The following is a 21,340-nucleotide window of genomic DNA, read 5'->3' as shown; positions in this document are numbered from 1 at the left end:
TGGCCGGCCCCCGGTCCCTGTGTCGCGCATGCGCGACGGCTCGCGAGCCGTCCTTGGACGCGGGCGACGCCGTTTGCGCCTGCGCGGGCGATTCTCCCGCCAGGCCCCGCCCGCTCAGTCCCGCCCGCGCGTGCGCACAGCGCGCTTTGTTCCCCCTCCCCTCGGCGCGTCTCGCTCCCCACCATTTTGTGCCGTGATCGCTAGGTTCGCTGCTGGGTTGTGCCGTGCTCTCCTGCGCGTTCGGGCTCGAGGCCAAACACCGAAGGGGCCTTGATGGCGGAGAGTCAATCAGCGGCCGGACTGGGGGATTTCACATCCCTTGGCGGGGCCGCGACTTTTGGTTCGGAGCCTGAAACGCGGCGGCTGAGCGAGCTGCGAGTCATCGACCTGCGCGCTGAGCTCAAGCGGCGGAACCTGGACAGCGGCGGCAACAAGAGCGTCCTCATGGAGCGGCTGAGGAAGGTGAGGGCGAAGCGCGGCGGGGGGAGCGGGGGGGCCGCGGCGTGCGGCCATCCGGGTCCTTTGTCTGTGGCGCCCTCGGCGCGTGCGCGCTGGGGCGCGGGGCTGCGCTGAGGGGAGCGGGGCTGCGCTGAGGGGAGCCGGGCTGCGCTGAGGGGAGCGGGGCTGCGCTGAGGGGAGCCGGGCTGCGCTGAGGGGAGCCGGGCTGCGCTGAGGGGAGCGGGGCACTGAGGGGAGCCGGGCGGCGCTGAGGGGAGCCGGGCAACCCTGAGGGGAGCGGGCCGGCGCTGAGGGGAGCCGGGCTGCGCTGAGGGGAGCGGGCCGGCGCTGAGGGGAGCTGGGCAACCCTGAGGGGAGCGGGGCTGCGCTGAGGGGAGCGGGGCAGCGCTGCTGCCTCCGGGCTGCCCGCGGGGTGTTGCTGGGCACCGGCGCGTCCCCTTTGCTCCGTTGCCTTTGCGCTGTTTCGTGGCGCCGCTCTGCCGTGCGGGCGCCCGCTCTCCATCGCCGCTCTGAGCGCGGCTCGGGTTGCGCTGGGTGGAAGGCGAGATGGCCTCGGCCTTCCCGTCGCTGCCTGACCCCGGCGCCCGCGCGTCCTTTCCCGGTTTACCCTCCCGTTCCCCCGGCATACACACACGCGCCTCTTCCCCGTGCCTGTTCTCGCGCTTCTCCGTGCCGTTCGCAGAATGGGTAAGCTTAGAAGGGATGGCAATGGGTCATCTGCTCTAGCAGGGTTTTGTCCTAGAACCCATGGTACAGGGTTTTGTCCAGACAGTTCCTGAATATGTCCAGTGAGAGAGACTCCACACCCTCCCTGGGCAATCTGTTCCAGTGCATGCTCACTTGCACTGTAAAGAATTTTATGCTCCTATTTAGGTGGAACATTCTGTGCATCAGTTTCTGCCCTGATGCTTGGCACCCCTACACTTCACCCTGTTCCATCTCCCCGACCTCTCTGGAATGTGTTCCCACAGACTTCCATGAGGCCAGAACAGCATGGTCAGCTTTGGCCCTTTTGTGAGTTCGAACAAGCCTGGACGTTGAGGAAAAACTCAAACTTGAGCTCGTGTGAGAGTCTCTCCTGGTTTTATACTGTTGATGTGCTTATGTGCAGAGCAGGGAGCTTTGCTGCCCAGCTGTAGCTTGGTTTGCCCGTGGGGATGTGTTGCACCCTATTATTCAGTATTTCTGACAGGTTGTACAGCTGCCTGGCTGTATGACCTGAGCTAGGGAGAGACACCAATGTTTCTCTCTGAAAAATCCTAAAAAGTGCAGTTGTGGTTAAAGCCGAGCACCACATAACTGTTATCAGCCCTGTTCTCAGCACAAACTCCAACCACAGCCCCCTGTCAGCTGCTGTGAAGAGAATTAATGCCCCATCCAAAGCCTGTACAAATGCACAGCAGCAAATCATACAGTGGATATCATCCTGCTGTCTCCAACAGGCCATTGAGGAGGAAGGAGGAGATCCTGATGAAATTCCTGTGGCCTCAGAGCTGACCACAAAGAGAATGCCAAAAAGAACTAGCAAAGGTACCGTGTCTGGACACTTGCAGTTCCACTGTTTGCATGGTGCTAGAACTGGACATACAAACTTGTTTTCTCCTGTTGAATTAGTTTAATTTTTTAAAAAGTTGCTTTTTACATCGTTGAAAATGTTAAAACTCTCTTGCATTAATGAGCAACAACAACTTTAAGCCTGTGTTTTATTAGCAAGTCTTGAAAGTCAAAGATGAAACTGTAAATTGCAGGTGTTTCTGTGTTTGTGACCACGAGTAGAATTGTGTCAGGCACAGAGCAAGCAGCTGCAGCATAAGCTCCATGGAAAGCCTCTATAATTATATTTCAGTTGTATACTCTATTTAACTATATGTTGCTTTAAAATGTTAAATATTGTATGTGCCATTTTACACGTGGCTTACTTGGGTTGCTGATAACTACTTCTTAAAAATACTTTCTGATGAGAAACAGGTTATTGAGCTGCTTCTTTTAAGACAGAATGGCTAAAAATAGAAAAAGAGCTGTTATCTTTGAATAGCAGTACAAGTTGGGGGGTGACAGATGTGCATAAATGTGATTTGTATGTCCAAGATCTTGAAAGTGAACACTGATTCTTAAATCCATCTAATTAAGGGAGTTGTTTTCATAACAGTCTTAAGGTGTTACTTTTAAATGGATTACCCAGAGGCTGGTGTCTTTTTAGGTATTGGAAGTGTGGTGGAATCAGACTGTAGCTTTAGAAAAATACTGTAGCATTTAAAAAAAAAATGCTGCTGGTAGTTGGTGCTCCCGCTGTTTGCTTTTATGGAGGGGCAAGGGGACCTCAGTTACATCCTGGGGGATCAGCCTCTTCAGCATTACTTCTTGCAACAGATAATTCAGCAAAGCTTAAACATAGTACAAAATGTAGTGCTACATCTCACTGCAGTGATACTGTTTTTAGGAAGAAAGCCAGAAGAAGAAGGTGTGGAAGACAATGGTCTAGAAGAAAACTCTAGAGATGGGCAGGTAAGTGAAATCATGATTGCAGTTACTAAGAATGTGCATGGTGTGACCTGCAATAAACACACATTTACCCTTTTCTCTCTGTAGGAGGATATTGAAGCCAATCTGGATACCTTGCAGGACATTGACATGATGGATATTAGTGTGTTAGATGAAGCTGAAATAGATAACAGCAGTGCTGTGGACTGTGGAGAAGATTACAGTCCTGACAATATTCTCGATTCTCTCTCTGATAATAAAGATAATGTCGAAGCAGAAATGAAAGAGCTTCCTGATCAGCTAACAGAAAATGAGGTGAGTGAGTACAGGTCTTTGTAATTTTTCAGAAGATATTTGATAGAGCTATGGGCACATGGAAAAGGTATTTCAGTCCAGTAGAATGTAGGACATGAATGTGATCTGGTTTCTATTCCCCATTCACAGCTCTCACGTCCTACTCTTATAAACGGTAAATATTCTTGAGGCTTGAAATGTTCTCAGTAGACAAGTCATCATCTTCCTTACCTTGCAGCATCAGCTTTGCTTGCTGTGAAAGGAGCCTGGAATTGAGAATGCTGTATTAGTTTCTGTATTCTCTCTTCCTGTCTGGGTGTTATATGTGTTAAAGTGCATATGTGCACACATCCAGGTATTTATATATATGGGGAGAGAGAAAAAGAAATTCTAAACTCTGGTAATTTGGATATCTTTTCTGCAGAAATAATGCTCTGGTTTAAGAAGCTATGTTGTTCTGTTTTCTCATAGAGGTTGATAAAATAAGGACTTCTGTGTTGCCCTGTTCTGACATTGCCAGGCTTTTGACTTGGTTTTGAGAGCAGCTTGCAATGCCATTTGCAGACAGCACAGGGTTATCCATGTGTCGCATTCCCTCCCCAAATGTTAACCTTCTTGGATCCTTGTGGGTTTGTTTTAATTTATTTTAGGTTGTTCACTCACTGAACAGAGCATATTCTTTCTTTGGCATCTGCATATCTGCTTCAACTTCTTATCATTTATCTTCTGTCACTTGAAAAGGGAGATTTTCTCAAAGCCTTTGTGTTTGACTGGTCTGTCAGTGCCACAGGAAAGCCAGAACCTTTGGGCCCACAAAGTGTCAGCATCCTGTTCTGGGCACCCTTCACTGGGAGTCCCCTGGATCAGAGAGTGCTTCCAGTGCCCTGGGGAGGGTCACACAGTCAGAGAGCCCTGTCCCAGGTCTCCTCAGCTGAGTCTGTTACTCACTGCAGGCACTGGTGGTGCCCTTGAAGGACTCACACTGAGCCCTTTATGGAATAACAGCATTAATATAATAGAAAATCACAACAGGTTAAGGTTCCAGGATTGCTGGTGGTAGTATCCTTCTGCAAAAAAACCCCACCATATTAACCAGCTTTAATTCCTAACAGAAGCTGGCTGGAGTTCATCAGTCATTCTTCACAGTCAGAGTACAGTTCTTACCCACCAGACATCCCTAAAGGGGAAAAGACAGGTTCAGACTGTTGCAGTGGAGCTTTCCTTAACTTCTCCCCACTTTTAACTTACTTTTATACTATTTTTACATTTAGGTGGAGCTGGTGTGACTCTGGTTTTACATCCTGTTCAGTGGGGGTAGTCATGCCTGGAGGTGGGTGACATCAGTGTGACATCTGAGGTGACTCTTGGCACAGAGCTGTGCATTCTGTTGGGTCAACAGCAAGAAATCTTCTGTCTTTTCCTTTGGTTGGCAGCTGCTCTGTGGCTTACCAGCTGCAGTTTACCACTAAGTCCCCACTCTTGCAGGGATTTCAAGAGAGCCTGGCTCTGGTGTCTGCACCCCAACAGACCAAACAAACACAAAGGCTTGGAGAGAATCTCCCCTTTCATGGCACTGAACACAGAGTTGTGGCAACAGCATCCCCTTCACCTGAAAGGCAATTTTGTGATGTTTTGTAAATTAACCTCATGTAATGGATGAGATTTGGTTGCATCTTATCTTCAGCTCTTTAAAGAAAAAAGATTTTTGGGATATGTTTTCAGTTTGGAAGAGTGTAAACCTAAGTCGGCTTCATTTCTAACTTGTGTTTTTTTGTTTAGAAAGTAAAGTTAAAAAGTGGGAAAGTGAAAAAACATGTTCAGTAACCACAGAAATGTGAGATAAGACTCTAAGAATAAGTTTGACATACACAATGTCCTATTGAAATTAAAATGAAAAGTAATTGGAGAAAGATATTTAAATATCAGGTATGTTCACACATTGCTCCTCATTTCTGGGTCACACTCTGAAGTAGCAATTGAGATCTGTCAAAAACTTTATAGTATTTCTAGTTTTCTTGAAAGAGAAAATTAAGTATAGGTTTATTTTCCTTAAGCTGCTTTTGGTAAGAAATACTTTCCTTCCTTTCTTACTCTTTTAGGAAGATTATGATGAAATTGAAAACAATTTAGAAGTCTCCTCTTCAGATTTAATTGAAATGAAGGTAAACTGAAAATGTAGCTGTATTTTATAGCTGTATATTGTAGTATTAGTATTTAATGACTTCTCATACTGCAAAAAAGAAAATGTGACCATAATATGAAATTGTAGCAGAATCCAAGACCTTGCTCAGCACAGTGTGTGAATGAAGGTGCCCTGTGGTTTTTTCCCTACTTTGCAGTCAGCTCTCAAGATTTCCTTCACTTTTTGGCACACAGGCTCTTGTACTGCTGATTTCTTCTCTCTCCCACAGCTCTATGAAGAAGTAGCTGGGTTTGTTTTTTTCTCTGTAGTTGGTGTGGTGGTACACAGATACTTTATTGGTCTCTTTATAATTCAGAGTTATTGGGAGAATGCAGTTATGGCTGATATTTTGATTTGGCTTTAATGTGCCAGAAAAAGTACTTCTATAAAATACTGATTTCCAGTGGATGGGGAAAAAAGAGCTAAATGTCATAGATGAATTTGTTTAGTTTTCAATTTTGGGATTGAGTAGGGAGTTCTTATTCTGTGTTGGAAATTACGTTTTATAAAATCCTCATTCTGTGGTCTTTTCTTCCTTAACAGAAAATGGAGAAGCTACACCTGGAGCCAGGTACTGTTCAAGAAAAACATATTCCTGTCTTTTCAACTAATACTTTTTAAACCATTAACTATTAAAAAACCCAAGCAAACAAACATAATTTGCATTATTTTTATAATGGACAATCCAGATCATGCAGGGTCATAGAGATTGGAAACCCAATCATATCCCCAGATCTGTGAAGTGATGCTTGAAATACTTCCAGTGAAATGAAATGGTTTAAAAACCTGTTAAACTACATAAGTGGATTTAGAGAAGTTTAATCACAGTTATAAAAGCTAAATATTCTACTTGTAAACAGATCTTGTGATATTGCACACACCTTAACTCTGTTACTAAGTAGAGAGCAGTGAAAGCAGTAAAAAGATATTGTAGGGCATTAAAATGTAAAGATTAGTTACTGGATACAGAAGAAAGAAGAGAGTTTCTTCATGGAAATTTCATACAGATACTTTTCCCTTTCTGGACTGCAAACACACTCATGCACCATCAGAAGATGCCCAGTTCTCATGTTGGACTGTCTCTGCTAAAAGAATTTCACAGAAATTTAAAAATTGAACTCTCAGTGCCTTGATACGTTCAGTTAAGCATCTCGGACTCTGGAAGCTAACTAGAGAAGAAACAGAGCTGAACGATTTGCTGAAGAATATGAAGGCTGAGGCCGAAGTTTTTTGTAAAATGAGTTGGGGGCATTTTTCTTGGCTGTTGAGGTGGTAGGGCTGATTTGGCAGGGTGTGAGAGAGCAGGTAGCGTGGTAGGCGTAACACTGTGTACACTAGGGTTTTCCAATCTCTGTGTAGCTTAGCAGTTCTCTTGGTGTTAGTGTGGCAGCCATGCCAGTTCCACAATTGTGATTGCTGTATTTCCCTGGTGATTAAATCTTGTGCCGTTCTATTCCTGTTAAATCCGTAGAAAATGAGAAAATACTCGACATTTTGGGGGAAACTTGTAAATCTGAGCTACTTAACGAAGAACCTCCCGAAGCGGAGCGGGCGCGTGCGCAGGAAGCCAGTAACGCGGGGCCAGGCAAGAGGCTGGCTGAGGAAGAGGACGCTCTCGCTGGCGCTGAGCTGGAGGAAGATGCTTTAGCTTTGGACAGCAAATCGGCCCAAGCTTTGGCAAGGAAGGAAGCAAAGCGTTTAGTGGTAGCAAAAGGGGAGAGAAGTGAACAGAGCCCCGAGGAAGAGGCCCCGGACTCTGAAGGTGTAGTGGTAGAGACCCTAAGCGATCAGAGTAGCAAACGCTCCCAAGGCCTGGAAGCCTCTAGTGGGGAGGCAGCGGAGAAAGGCGCAGGTGCCGAAGCCAGAGCTAGCAAAGAAGATGGCAAGAGAGCAGAAGACAAAGCTAATTCTGAGGAATCTTCCCCTGCCACTAAAGAGTCCTCAGCCAGTGAGGGCGGTGATCAGAAAAAGAGGTTTGTTTTTTCTCCGTTCTAGACCAGATGCTATCTTTTGTCATTGGTCCTTAAGTGATGCGAATAAGCTGTTTCCTTCAATTGGCCTCCGAGACTGATGAAATTGTAGCCTATTCCTAAAGGTCTCTTTTATTTCTCCATGTGCAGATATTTTTTATTTTTTTTAAACGCAGTGGGTTTGATTTCTTTCCTTCATCAACCTTCAAAGGTTGTTTCCCCAAATTAGTCTTATTTGTAATCATCTTCTTAATGTAAGTCTGTTTAAGAATCTGACTTCGTTATTTCTTGTCAGATTTCTTAAATCCACTATACAAAGGTGTGTTTTCGTTTGCAACATATTTTCTGGTAGGTATTTAATTTTAGCTTTTTTCATAGTTTATATTAAGTCACTTTTCTTTCTGACTTGAATAATGTGGTGTTTTGTCTTTAGCCCTGTTGAGGAGGACAGAGATACAAAGATAACCTCAAAAGATGAGAAAGGTATGTTTGTTTTCAAATGTAAATCTTCAATGATTGCTTGGATAGCTGTTTGTCTTGGATGGGTTATTTCATTAGTAATTGATTGCAATCTATGCAGTTGTTAATTAGCATATATTCACCTTTTTCTGCTTTTTGTCTGTAATGTCAAAGTATTTTCCTTTTATGCATTTTTCAGGACATGTGCATTGCACTGTTGTGTTTGTATCTTGATTTTCAAATGTCAATGTTAATACTTGGCAATTATGGTTTTTTGGCACTGGAGATGCCCACTAACAGCTGTTAGGAACCTTTTTCATTTGTTTGCTTTACTATACACTTGGAATTCTCCTTCCCATCTTGTGTTTTGCTGAAGTAATTTGGGATCCAGTATTCACATACTTAAATGCCACAAATATTACAGCTTCATGTTGTCTTGAAATTATATTGATTTTATTAATTTTTTGTTCACACAGATCCTGTCTATGGTGCAAATATGCATCATAAACAAAAGGAATATAATTTGATCAGTGTCAGATACCTTCATAATTCTTGCTTTTAATTAATCAGACAGCTGAGTCTTTGCAGCTCACCCCACCTCTGTTCTCTTACATGCTGCTGGCAGGTACTTCAGCACTTTAAAGTATGGAAGTTCCAGCAATTCCTATAAAAATCAAGACATTTCATCATGTGGTCTGACTGCCAGCTGGACAGGAGGAATTGGATTGGTTTTAATTGGGTTTTACAACCCAGACTCACCTCCCTGTCAGCTGCTTTTTCCAGGATCCTGGGTTATCCTGTTTGCACAAGCTGCTGGACCTCCCTTGTTAGAGTCAATTTACCTCTTGTTTCCAGTCTGTAATTTTGAGTTCTCTCATTTCAGAATATTTCAAGGAGTTTTCTGTGCATGCTGTCCTTTACCTAAGGACTTGAGTGTATTATTTTTGTGGACTGAGAACACCCTTCCTTGAATTTGCTTTCAGAGCAGCCTTCAGGAATTTGGGTATCTGAAACCACCTTGCTCCTGCATCCCTCTCTCCAGTGGATGTGCTGTGTTCCACAACATTTGTTTTGTTCATGTTCTGGCTTTGTGAACAGCAGTGAGAGGGAGCTGCATGCCTGTGTAACATTCTCTGCATGCAGAACAAATTGACTGAGCCAGAAGGAACCTAAAATAGTATGTACAAGTCAGGTCTGACTCATACATTGCTATTTGCCCACTGGTATGAGAAGGTTTTATTTAGGATGAAGAGTTCTCCATATTCCATGCGATATTTCTGAAAACTGTGTCAACAGGAGTGCAGAAAAATAAGTTTTTGAGCTCACCCTGGTGGGTTTGGCTGTCAATGGATGCACATCTGAAAGATTTCTCCAGTGTTGATAGTTGGCTCCCAATACCTGCATTGTTCTTGGCTCAAAGTTAAATATTTTCAAGTCCCAGTATTTCTTTGTCTTAAAAGTGTAGAGCCATTAGAGGAGCACTTTTTAAAGTCTTGTGGGAGGGCAAAGCCTTACATTACGACTGATCAATCCTTAATCAAAAAAGACATTAACATAGTTTTTAAAATCTTTAAAAAACTCTTTGGTAAAGTAGCAGAGAAAAGAAAAACGAGCACTTTCTTCTTTCTCCAGGATTGTGGTGCCAGAGTAGCTGCAGACAGTAATTTTTAAATTGTAGAAACGTGTAGTAAAAGCATCAAAGCCTTTGGCTCAGCTTTTTAAAACACCAGGACAATGCATCTCCCACGTGTTTGTGTGCATGACATACCTTTGTCCATGCACTTCTGAGATAAACGATGGCACGAGTGTGCTCACCTTTATACCAGAAAAACCCACCTCTTTTGGGGTGCTTTTGTAAGAGATTGATACAAATCACTACACCCTTCCCTAGGAAGCCTGTGTAAATATTAATTTAATTAATAAATATAAATTTAATGTTACTATAAATTTAATATTAACTGTGTTCTCAGTTACTTGCCAGTGACTGAGATTATCAGGTCGTAGAAGATGGAAAGGCACCCAAATAAAATAGCATTTTGGAAAGGTTCTGGGAGAAATTACTTCCCTCAATGAGAGATTCTGTAAAACAAAACCCCAGAACAGAAGTATGGAAGTAGAGAGCTGGAGTGAAACCCATTCACTGAGGCCTTGGAGCTGCCCAGACTGACAGAAGGACAGTACAGACATTTCAGAGCAGACTGGAAACACAATCCTTGTGTAGGTGCTTCATGCAAACGCTGAACCTTGGGCTGCAGTTCACTCTCTAATCACTTGATGGTGAGTGTCCAGACCTGGCAAGTTCATTAACATTTATTTAATCACCTTTGTAGCTGAGATGCAGAATTGGCCAGGTGTTCTGGAATTCTTGTATGGTTTAAGCAGGCCAGGTCTAATTTCCTAACTTCCTAGGCCAGGTCTTTCTTGACTCCTGCAGCTGAGGTCAGACTGAATCCCAGCTGTGGATCTGTGTGGGCAGAAACAGAAATTTCCTTGGTTTCTTGGTGGTGAATGGCTTTCCTTGGGAGGAATTCTGCATCAGCATTCCCTTGGACTTAAGATTAAAAGGCAAGACATGAGCACATGTGGGGTGCAGATACAATTCCCACAGCTCTTCTGTAAGTTACTGGGATCTATCCTGGCACATTTTGGAGGGCCTCAGTTAATTCAGAGGTGCCCTAATCCAGTTGCTGTCTTGAAGAATGATAAAATACTTTTGTATCAAAACTCATAGTTCCACCCAAATTTTTGGTCTTGTAATGCTTCTTACCTTCAGCAAAGCAAATCATGGGAGGAGAATATCACACAATGCATTTTACTTGCTCTGTGATTTAAAAAAATTAAAATGTGTGATCCTGCTCTGTTTTAATTCACGTAATGATTCAAGTAATTAATCCCAATAATTAGGATTTGGGGTATGTTTTGGTTTTGTCTGTTTGTTTTCCCAACTAGGTCGCAGTGCTAGCAGTTCTGGTAGAAACTTTTGGGTGAGTGGGTTGGCTTCCACCACCAGAGCTACAGATCTGAAGAATCTGTTTAGCAAATATGGGAAGGTAAGGGGTTTTTTTTTTTTGGGTTTTTTTGTTTTGGTGTTTGGTTTGTTTACACAAGTTTGTTTGAAACTGTTAATAAGACTTTTTAAAATCTCATCACTGAATGTACCCATGAAAGGAATCCAATTACCAAAAATACTGTGGGGTATCAAGGAAAAGTACACACTGAATGACTAAAGTATTTTTATTCTGTTGCCCAGAATATTTAAAAATAAGTATAAAATTCCACTTGTGGTCCTTTATTTGAAATAGTCAGTAACTGTATACACAGTTTTCTGTGCTGCAGTATTTTCACCTGCTGAAAATTCATAGGCAACTGTGAATTTAATGCTTATTCAAAATTTTCTTAGGACTAAGTAAAATATGCAGTAAATATTGAGACAGAATTACTGGGGAATATCTTAGGAATTACCTTAGTAACTTATATTTTAATTTATCAAGAGTTGGCAGTTCCTTTGAAAAACACTTGCTTGGGTAGTTTGGGATATGGGGAGGTGTTGTTTGGTTTTGCAGTTGCTGTTACGGACAGGCAAAATGTCAAATCTCCCTGTCAGCTGGAAAATTGCAGGAGTTCAATAAAAGGCTGGTATCAGAGCCATCAGTAAGGATTTTTGTCAGACCTCTGAAGCTTATTTACAGATAACTACCAGCAGATTGTAGTAAAAGGAAATTGTATGTGCTGACAATCAGCCATTGCTTGTCATGTTTTACTGATGAAAATACTCTGGAACTTAAATATTACTTTAAAAATAGGTACAAAAGTTGATTGATTGTAGCACAGCTTGGAGTTTGGAAGTCATGGAACTGGTAAAACCTTTTTAATGCTCCTTGTAATGCAATACTTCCATTGATTTGCTTAGAATTCCATCTGGTAACCTAAAATGTTGGTCATGGAGATGTGCCACAAAATTTTAAATGTAATTAAAAGCTACACAACAGCCAGCCTAGCATTTGGCTCTAGATAGATGCCATGGTACCATTGAGTCATTTAAATAAAATATTGTTATTTTCTTCAGGGTGTTAACAGAGGCAGAGCTTCCTGGAAGTAGATGTACTTGTGCAATAAAGCAAATGCTCAGAAGTAGGTTCTTTATTCAGCTGTGCTTTAAAACATCTCTCCTGAAATATGATTGATTTCTGTATTACAAAGTGAGCTGTACTGAATATCTGAGCATGTGTAAACACCATTTATGTCACTTCTTCAAGCTCTAATTTTTGGGGAAACTTCATGTTTCTTAAAAATTGCAGATAACATTGTTGATCTGCCTCAGCAGTAACACAAAAAAATTTTTTTGAGAGAAGGTGGCACTTAGCAGCTGAGCATTAATGTGGAAATCTGCCTAAAAAATTGTGTTGGTTTTTACTATTTTATACTAAACCAAAGTGATGTTGTTGGTGTAAAGTTAGATACCTTTTAAAAAAATTTTTTTGTCGCCTGGGGGTCTTTCTCTGGAAAATAATTCAATCTTTAGCTCCCTCCTCTTGGTTCAGCTTTTGTAGCATTCCACTGGTAACAGAAACGTGGTTGGCTCCAAGCAGTGCTCCTTCTCTATTTCTTAATCTCTCAAAACCAAAACTTTCCTGCCTGGTAATGGCCAGATGTTAAAAAGAGCAGAAGTGGAGCTTGTAGTTGGTGCTGTTAAACCTTGGGGACTTGTCACAGGGAGAGTAATTCCAAGTTTTTTTGGGAAGGTGGTGGGGGCCAAGGTGGTGACCAACGCTCGCAGTCCTGGCGCTCGCTGCTACGGCTTTGTCACCATGTCCACAGCCGAGGAGGCCACCAAGTGCATCACCCACCTGCACAAGACTGAGCTGCATGGCAAGATCATTTCTGTGGAAAAAGTGAGTACTGGGCCTCAGAGATGCTGAGTTGTCACCAGATTGTGCAAATGGTCAAGGCCACATTCTCAGCTGATGATGTGCAAAATAAATTTCAGGCAAAAAATGAACCCGCTGGGAAGAAGACAAGTGAAAAAAAAGAGAGTGAAGCAAAGAGAGAAACAGTCAGTGAGAGGTACTGTGTTAAAAATTCTCCTACCAAAGGTGTTTTGCTGTGCTTCAGTCTGTGTTTATGTCAGAGAAAAGTTATAATACAGTAAGAATTTCTGTGGCAAACATTAAAAAAGAGGAGTACATGGATTTTTCCAGCTTTTACTACAAGATAGACTTCAGTTGATGTGCAGTGCCTAAATTAAAATGTTTCTGTTGTGTGCTTTAAAGTAGACATTGGAAGGTTGTCTTTTCAAGCACACCTTTTAATTTAGCCATGTTTGAGGTTTAGTAATGATTGTGGGGCTTTCATGTCTTAAATCTGTAGGAAAGACCATGTGAGAATTTCAATCTGTGTGTCACTGTTTCTTCATTACCTCGTGTCTCATTGGAATAGGGTTTCCTCCAGGTCCCAGACAGTTAAACAGAGTTGTCCAAATCTGTTCCCAGATCATGTTCCTCTTGAGCACTGTGCTCTTCCTCTCTAGCCTTGCTGGAAGCTGAAAGAGGCACTAAGAGAGTGAATTAAACACTGAGAACTTTGCCTTCTTGAATTAGCTTCTTGAGGCATAACTTCTGTTAAAATGCTACTTGCTGAGTAGCATTTAACAGAATTAGCTTACTTGTTTGCTATAATTTCACCCAGTTGCCTGACAAAAGTGGTTCATTGTCATGTTGTGTAAGAAAATCTGTGGGCACTAAGCACATGGTGGTGTGAATTTGTCTTCATGCTTCCAGTTGAGATCCTGAATCCTGGCCAAGTTTATTGACCACTGTACAGGATGGTCTGAATATCTTATTTTATGGTGCAGGAAGTTGTGGAAGGAAATGTTTGGAAACCTAGTAATGATTGTTACCACATCAGAGTTCTGCCTTGTTGCTGGCATTTCCCTTGATTTTCTTTTCTCTTAGTCTGTATTAGTCTAATCTGTATCAATATCTATCCACAGACCTGGTGGTGCTAAAAGGGATGAGAAAGCTGACCAAAAAGATGATCCTAAAAAGACAGAAGATAAAGATGAAAAGGAAAAAAAAGATAAAGATGACCAGAAGTCTGGTTCATCAGATCAGCCTAAAACTGTTAAATCAGGTGGGTTTTTTATACAGATACGTTGATGTAGGAATATTTAGTTCTTTCCAAAGATAGTAGGATTGTTTCAGATTTTTATTGGGAAATCCAGAATGAATAAGAGGAAGGGGAAATGTTTAACATTGTGCAGTTCTTAAAAGTAGTGCCTGGATTAGGTGGAGTGAAAAAATTTCTTTTGAAGAGAGGGTTAAATGCCCATTTTCACATTTTAGAGAACATGGTGTAGCAATGAGTGATGTAGGTCATGTAGTTTGATTGTTTCTTTCCACTTCTGATTTATTTAGGAAGTAAAGGAACAGAGAGAACAGTAGTCATGGATAAATCCAAAGGAGAACCTGTTATCAGTGTGAAAACATCCACTACATCAAAGGACAGAGTAAGTGATGCTTCTGCATGGGAAACATTTTCCTTAGAAACAGATCCTGAATCCTGCCAGGCTCTGTATAACCCACACTTGTCTTGCTAGTTTGTCCAATTACAGTTTCTATAACATGGTTTTAATTAGTAAAATTTGATTGATCCAGCACTCAAATCCTGCCAAACAAATGGGGCAAGGTATCACTGTATTAATATATGGTGTCTGTAATGGTAAAACAGAGCAGCTTTTGGAAAAAAAGCAGGGACCAGGCTTTTAAACTGTACAAATGGAACCAGAGCTCAGAGTACTGTTTGTGCTGGTTGTCCTTTAATAAATTAAAGTTTCTCTTTTAAATACAGAGCGTTAAGAGCCAGGACCGCAAATCAGAGAGCAGAGAGAGACAAGGGATTGTCCCCTTTGACAAAATCAAAGCACAGAGGAAAATGAGGGAGGCGGAGCAGCGCCGGTAAGAGCAGCACTGACACTGTTTGGGGCTTTTTCCCTAAAATAGGTACAATTTCCATTTCTAATGAAATACAAAAAGGCCTTCAGGGTTTTTTCCCCACTTAGGGACTAATTTAGGTTTTTAATTATTTTTGATGGGACTCTTTTTGTTTTCATATGTTTAATAGGTTTCATTATGTTTAAAAATTATAATTGCCGTCCTTGCTGGAATTGTGACCTGGATTTCATGTTCTCCATGCATTACAAAACTTCTATTTCTTACCTAAAAGTAGTCAGATTGAACAGGAGGAAAATGTTTTTGTTATTTTTATTGAGGAGGAAAAAGTTTCTCCCTCCTAGTTAAATTCCTGAGCTTTAGTGGAGTCACCATCCACCATACCATCCTGCCTTTTTCACAGAAATAAAATATTCTTCACAGATACTTTATTTCAATATAAGAAATGAACTGTGGGCATTTGGAGTCAGATTCTCCTGATCCTATAGAAGTATTTGTGGGCATTTGGATTGAGATTCTCCTAACCATACAGAAGTATTTCCCCCTGGGGATGGGTTTTATGGGAGTCATTTCATGAGTTGTTAAATAAATTTGTGTACGCTGTCTTCCCTCCACACGTGTTAATTTCAAGGGGATGATGCAAGTTTGCAGCCACCGTGGTTTTAATTTTTAGCGCTCTTTTGACTTCCTTTCTTTGTTGAAGCACTGCCTGTGTCACTTCTGTCTCTGCTCAAACAGCACCCGCGAGCGCCGGGAGCGGCAGCAGCACCTCCAGACCATCCGCGAGCGGGAGGAGAGGGAGAGGCTGGAGATCGCTCGGGAGAGGCTGGAAATAGAAAGGCAGCGCCTGGAACGGGAACGGATGGAGAGGGAGAGGCTGGAAAGGGAACGGATGCACATCGAGCACGAGAGGAGGAGGGAGCAGGACCGGATCCAGCGCGAGAGGGAGGAGCTGCGGCGCCAGCACGAGCAGCTGCGCTACGAGCAGGAGCGGCGCTCTGCCATGAGGAGACCCTATGACATAGATGGCAGGTAAAGCCACCAAATCCTGGTGGTGCCAGGGAAATGTCACTGCCAGGTTTTGTCTCATCTGCCTGGACTGGAAAAAGCCATACATGTGCTGAGAATGACACAGGAACAGGTGAGAGGCAGGATTGTAGAAAAAGTGAAGGAGGTTTTATTCAAGAGAACTGCACGGTTTTTATAGAGTGATACGATAGGTTTTATTTGATTGGCTAACTAACAAAAACATCATCTTCGCATACTTTCCGTGGAAAGAACAGGAAAACAAAGTAGTTAAAACACCACCTTGTTTATACTTAACAAGTTATCACATCTTTCCAACTTCCTAAAATTTCTCACAAGCCACTGTGAGAAACGCTTGCCGTTTCTGTCCCGTGGCATTCACACATGTGCTCTCAGCAGTTGTTGGTTGCATTGAGATGGCTGTGTTTAATAGCTCAGGTCTTTCAATGCCCTTTTGAACTTAATGTCCCTTCTTTTGGTTTGGAAGGAGGAACTATCAATTGCCTATCAAAAGGCATTTATTGAATATCAAAGCGACCCCCATGGCAGGGAGAAATGACACGTCTGACTCCGTTGATATCAGAAGGCTAATTAGTTACTTTATTATACTATATTATTCTATACTGTATTACACTACATCGAAACTGAATCTGCACAAGCACTCAACTCCACTCCACTGCCCAGAATCTCATGACTGTCAGCCAACTGTCCTGACACACACACGTGGATTCAATTGGTCAGTGAGTCAAAACACTCACACCAGAATCCAATTACCAATTCCCTTCAGGTAAACAGTCTTCCACAGTGCATTCCACTTGTGCACAACAAGAGGAGCAGCAATTGAGATAAGAGTTGTTTTTTCTTTGAGGTCCCTTGCTGCGATTCCCAGAAAATACCCTTGGGAAGGTGTGCCTTGATTTTGTCTGTGAACAGAAATGCGACCACAGGCATTTATTATCTGGGCTGAAATGAGTCTGTTCTGTCTTTCAGGAGGGATGATCCATACTGGCCAGAGGCAAAACGAATGGCCATGAATGACAGGTACCACTCAGACTTCAGCCGCCAGGATCGCTTCCATGACTTCGATCACAGGGATCGCGGGCGTTACCAGGAGCATTCAATAGACAGGTTGGTGTCTTACCTCCCCTGCTGCCTGAGAACAAAAATATGTACTTATGTCACATCTTGCTCCTATGCTGTGTGCTTAGTTTGCATTTTGTTTTTCAAGTGTCACTTAGTGGCTGTGAAATTTCTCTTCTAAACCCATGAAAAGATCTGTACTGTGCCATGAGTTAAAGCTTCTGGCAGGATTGATCAGTGTTTCTGCAGTGCTGTTTCATGTATTTGTAGGATTCTGAAAAACATCTAAATAGTATTGTAGGCACCTAGAATTTTAACAAGAATATTTTGGCTTTTATGTTAGGACTAACTGTGTTCCAGCTGTTTATGCCTTTTGTGGATAATATGGCACAATGTGGGAGCAGGATTTTTCATCTGTGTTGTTAAATAAATGGATTTTTATAGACTGCTGTGTGTTTTACTATCACAGTCTGATTCTAATTGTCTGTTTGTAGGAGAGATGGATCCAGAACAATTATGGGAGATCGGGATGGACAAGTGAGTTGCTTTATAGACCTACAGAAATATCTTTATATCTCATAACCTGGTTTTCTGTAGTGTGTGTGTCAGATTACATTTCAGTTATTGAGAATTACATTATATCTACCAAAATATGCTGGAATAATCAGATTGTCTTGTTTACTTCAATAAGATGAAAATAAATTCAAAGACTTGTTTATTATAAAAGTTAAATACAGTTATTCTGATAAAAGACAAAGCAAGTGAGTTGTGTCAAAATACAGTATTCCAAAAGATTGCATAGAAGAGGCAAAGGTACAGATTTACTCTCTGAGGTTACATGGTAATAACAGCTGAACTGTAGAGATGTTTGAGGGCTGGGGGAAAGACTTCCAGGGCTCATTCAAGCTGTGACAGATGAATTTTATGGAGTCATAGAATCCTCAGTGGCCTTTACTGTGACGTTTGGAGGGACCTGGATAGGCTGGAGAGTTGGGCTGGTGGGAACATGCTGAAGGTTGGGCTGCCACTCAGTGGCTGTCTGAAAAGACAAGAGTCAGTGAGCACAAACTGGAACACAGTTCCATCTGAAGAGGATTCAAATCCCCTTTAACTGGGAGCACTGGAGCAGGTTGTGTGGAGAGCCTGTGCAGTCTAGCTGGGAAAGCCTGGAGCTGGCTGACCCTGAGCAGATGTCAGGAGGTGCCTTCCCTCCCAGATGACTGTGAGATGGAGCAGTCAGAGCTGTGAGCAGTGTGTGAGAGCTCTGTCCTTGCAGCACTACCCAGACGAGCGCCACGGAGGCCCCGACCGGCACTCGCGGGACTCGCGGGAGAGCTGGGGAAGCTACGGCTCCGACAGGAGGATGAGTGAGAGCAGAGGGATCCCCCCCCAGTCACGGTTAGTGCTGAAGGCACCTCTTCTCCTGCTCCTAAGGAGTGTTTCCATGTGTCAAAGTTTTTGGAAGATGTTCCATTTTTCCAGCTTTCACCAAAGGTGTATTGGATGGACTGCAGACAATTTGATGCCTTGTGCATCAAAACGTGCATTCACCTGATTTTTTTAATAACTTCACATCTTAAAAGACAATGCTTTTCATTAATTTTAACTAACATTCCTATCAAAGCTCTCTATTTTAGTGGTTCTCCCCCAATATCTTATTTATTCATCATCTTAGTTGATTTGAGCAGAAAAATTCTTCTGAGATTTTTACTTAACAGATAGCAATGTAAATATTGTAAGATTGACATGAGCCTTGGTAAGACATTTCAGTAAGTTTGTGACTTAGATTCAAATATAAAAACTATTCCACATGCTCTGGCTTGTGTGAGGAGATGGGAATTCCCTTTCTTCACAGGGATGGACGTGACTGGGGAGATCACAGTCGGAAGTTTGAAGGGCACCAAGATCGTTCCTGGCAGAGCAGCGTGGATGGAGGGATGATAGGACGGGATCACGAGAGATGGCAAGGTATGGTTCTTGCACAGCTCCTTAGCTGTGCTGTGTGAACAAAATACAGACATTATCCTTGAAGTCAGACTCTTGCTGTGGATATAAAGGGACTGTTTGAACTTTTTCAGGTGGCGGTAGAGGCAGACCTGGCCATGTGATGCATCGTGGCGGCATGTCAGGGTAAGAACTTTAAAAGGAGCAAAGTGTTTTCCTATTGAGGGACATTTCTTCTATTTAAATTGGCAAAAGAAACATTTTATGGGAGTTAATCTAATCTAATCACTTATGTAATTTGTTGCTTAAATATCAAGGAATAATTAAATATCCCCAGGGTTTTTATGTAATACATTTTATGGAAGAGTGAAAACAAAAAGAACACCCATTCTAGCAACCTGAGTGTATCAGCATGAGCAAATATTAAAATGTCTGAATCCCTTTCCAGGCGTGGCAGTTTCATGCAGGGGGGCAATCAGAGTCAGATCATGCACGGAGGAGGAATGCAAGGAGAAGGATTTGCTGGCCAGGAAAGGGCAAACAGACCGAACGATCCTCGTTTCAACCGTCGCTACTGATTGTGTTTGGTTTTTAATGCAAGGTGGCAAGTGAATCAGATCTGTTACCCAGGGTTACCATTAATTGTAACTTATGGGCTACTGTAAGTGTAATTTTTTTTAAGCTGCTGCCATATTATGTCACTCAATCCAATGTGAACTCATTTGTTTTGTAAGGTGTTGTTCATATCCCATTTAAAAATGTTTGTTAATGAAGCATTCCATTTTCCATAAATAAACGCCAGTTTACAGTTACTTGCTTTGTTTCAGCAGTCCCTGTCAAACAGATTTCTTGTTTCAAAGATGAAGTGTCAAAATGCCTTACAGGTGTCCCTTTGCACTCTGAGGAAGAGTGAAATACTGTGGTTTCCCTCACAGCTGTCAGCTACCAACCCGTGTAACCATGGCCCATGTGCCACCATGAGAGAACGTTTGTGGATCACAGCTGCCAAAGTTGGAATGCCCTGCCATTGCAAAATTGCCACAGGAGCTTGCAGGGCAAGTGGTGAAGAATTCTTTTCATCTGGTGTCATGTGCAATATAATGTCTGAAAAAGGAGTTAAATTCTGTGATAGCAGCACAGCGTCTGTAAGAAACAGCACAGAGGTGCTTGTCAGCATCACTTTATTTAGCTACTGATAGATCAGGGTAGTCCAAAACTCCAGCAGTCTTAAAGCTCAGTAATTTTACCTAGCAGTCCATAATTTCCTTAGAAGCAGCCACTGGCTGTGCTTTGGCATAATTTTGTGTTGAGGAACTGACATGAATGAGATTGGTGCAAATGATCTGTTGCTTTGTCATATCCAAGTTATAATTTGTCTTTGTGCAGACATGTCTGGAGAAACATGACCTTAGCCTTACCCTAAAATGGGTTTTCTGATGCCAGGAGGAAAAAACCTCCTGTGACTTCCATTTGTAGGGTTACTGGGGATTTTCCATCTTTAGAGAAAGGTTTTTTATGAGTGGCATGAAGATATTTTCTCATTCATCAATGGAGAAAGCATATTACAATGGTAAAGCTTTGGAGAGCAATCATCAAAGGGCAAAGAAGTGGTACAGAAGATCCTGAAAGTTCTGAGCATGGCAGAGGTGCAGTATTCTGTTTGTACATGGTGTGCTTTGCTCCAAGTGGTTCCATTTGGTTTCTAGCAAAGCCAGAGAGAGAAGACTCTCTAGATGAATGTCAGGATTTCCTAAGTGGGAGGTTTGGCCTGGTGAGAAGGGAGAGTACACTGGAACCAAAGTTGTGCTGCTTCAAGAGCAGTGGACATTGCAAAGTTAGGGAAGAAATGGGGCATCAATAGAGGTTATTTGGGTTCTGGAGTGCTGTGAAGCATCTGGCACCTGCAGGACACAACTCCAGGGTTTACTGAGCTTGAAGCTTCCATCTGGACCATGAGGTTTAAGAGCTGCTGATGGAGCCATCCTTCAGGAATTAATTTAAGCACTTTTTAAAGCCATTTGCATCTTAGCCAAATCCTCTGAAATCTCTGGGCACTTGCCTTCATCATGTATCTATTTGTTAAAAAAGGAAACAAAACTGCAAATCCTCCTTCATCCTCATGTTCTGTATTTGCTTCCCGACTTGAGTAAGGACCCATCCTGCTGCTCCCTGTTCTGCAGCTGTGTTTTGGCACATTCTGTAATTATAACAATCCTATCAAAGAGGGTTAAAAACACAGAATCAATTTGTAATTTTATTTTACAAGTGGTGTCCTCCAGGCCACTGGTGCTCCTTACACTTGCCTGGGCTGTGACTGAAAAGTGACCTTGTGAAAGTTTTCATCCACGTTAAAATGAAAATGCACAGTCTGCCAACTGGGGCATGGTGCAAGCTAACAAAAGGTTTCATGCAGATAAACTTTGCTCAGTTACTCTCCCCTGTGCTTGTATAATCCTCCTAGGCCATCTTTTACAGCATCTTTTAGTGTTACCTTGGAT

The 21,340-nt window shown here is 42.5% G+C and overlaps 1 protein-coding gene across 2 annotated transcripts; it reads left to right on the top strand.

Annotated features, from left to right (window-relative positions):
- Positions 1–123: 123 nt before the first annotated feature.
- Positions 124–19,654, top strand: SAFB (scaffold attachment factor B). 2 transcript variants are annotated; one of them, XM_064396709.1, is made up of 21 exons: positions 124–462; positions 1,902–1,989; positions 2,900–2,964; positions 3,049–3,255; positions 5,334–5,396; positions 5,960–5,987; positions 6,888–7,389; positions 7,820–7,869; positions 10,795–10,895; positions 12,588–12,737; positions 12,833–12,909; positions 13,835–13,974; positions 14,259–14,350; positions 14,692–14,798; positions 15,531–15,824; positions 16,809–16,946; positions 17,393–17,435; positions 18,175–18,296; positions 18,754–18,866; positions 18,977–19,028; positions 19,291–19,654. In XM_064396709.1, the coding sequence occupies exons 1-21, from the start codon at positions 274–276 to the stop codon at positions 19,418–19,420; spliced, it is 2,751 nt and encodes a 916-aa protein (XP_064252779.1). In that variant the 5' UTR covers positions 124–273; the 3' UTR covers positions 19,421–19,654. The 2 variants fall into 2 exon arrangements, with proteins under 2 accessions (XP_064252779.1, XP_064252780.1); XM_064396710.1 differs by lacking the exon at positions 124–462 and adding an exon at positions 953–1,146.
- The last annotated feature ends 1,686 nt before the right edge of the window (positions 19,655–21,340 follow it).

The sequence above is a fragment of the Passer domesticus genome, chromosome 21 (genome assembly GCF_036417665.1).
Source record: "Passer domesticus isolate bPasDom1 chromosome 21, bPasDom1.hap1, whole genome shotgun sequence".
Classification (NCBI taxonomy): domain Eukaryota; kingdom Metazoa; phylum Chordata; class Aves; order Passeriformes; family Passeridae; genus Passer; species Passer domesticus.
Note: the sequence above shows the minus strand (reverse complement) of the source record. Positions and strands in the feature narration are given on the sequence as shown.

Coding starts and splice junctions, on each gene's coding strand:
- SAFB (XM_064396709.1), top strand. CDS start 274: ATGGCGGAGAGTCAATCAGCGGCCGGACTGGGGGATTTCACATCCCTT. Junction 1,990..2,899: donor GCCAAAAAGAACTAGCAAAG/GTACCGTGTCTG, acceptor TACTGTTTTTAG/GAAGAAAGCCAGAAGAAGAA. Junction 5,988..6,887: donor GAAGCTACACCTGGAGCCAG/GTACTGTTCAAG, acceptor TTAAATCCGTAG/AAAATGAGAAAATACTCGAC.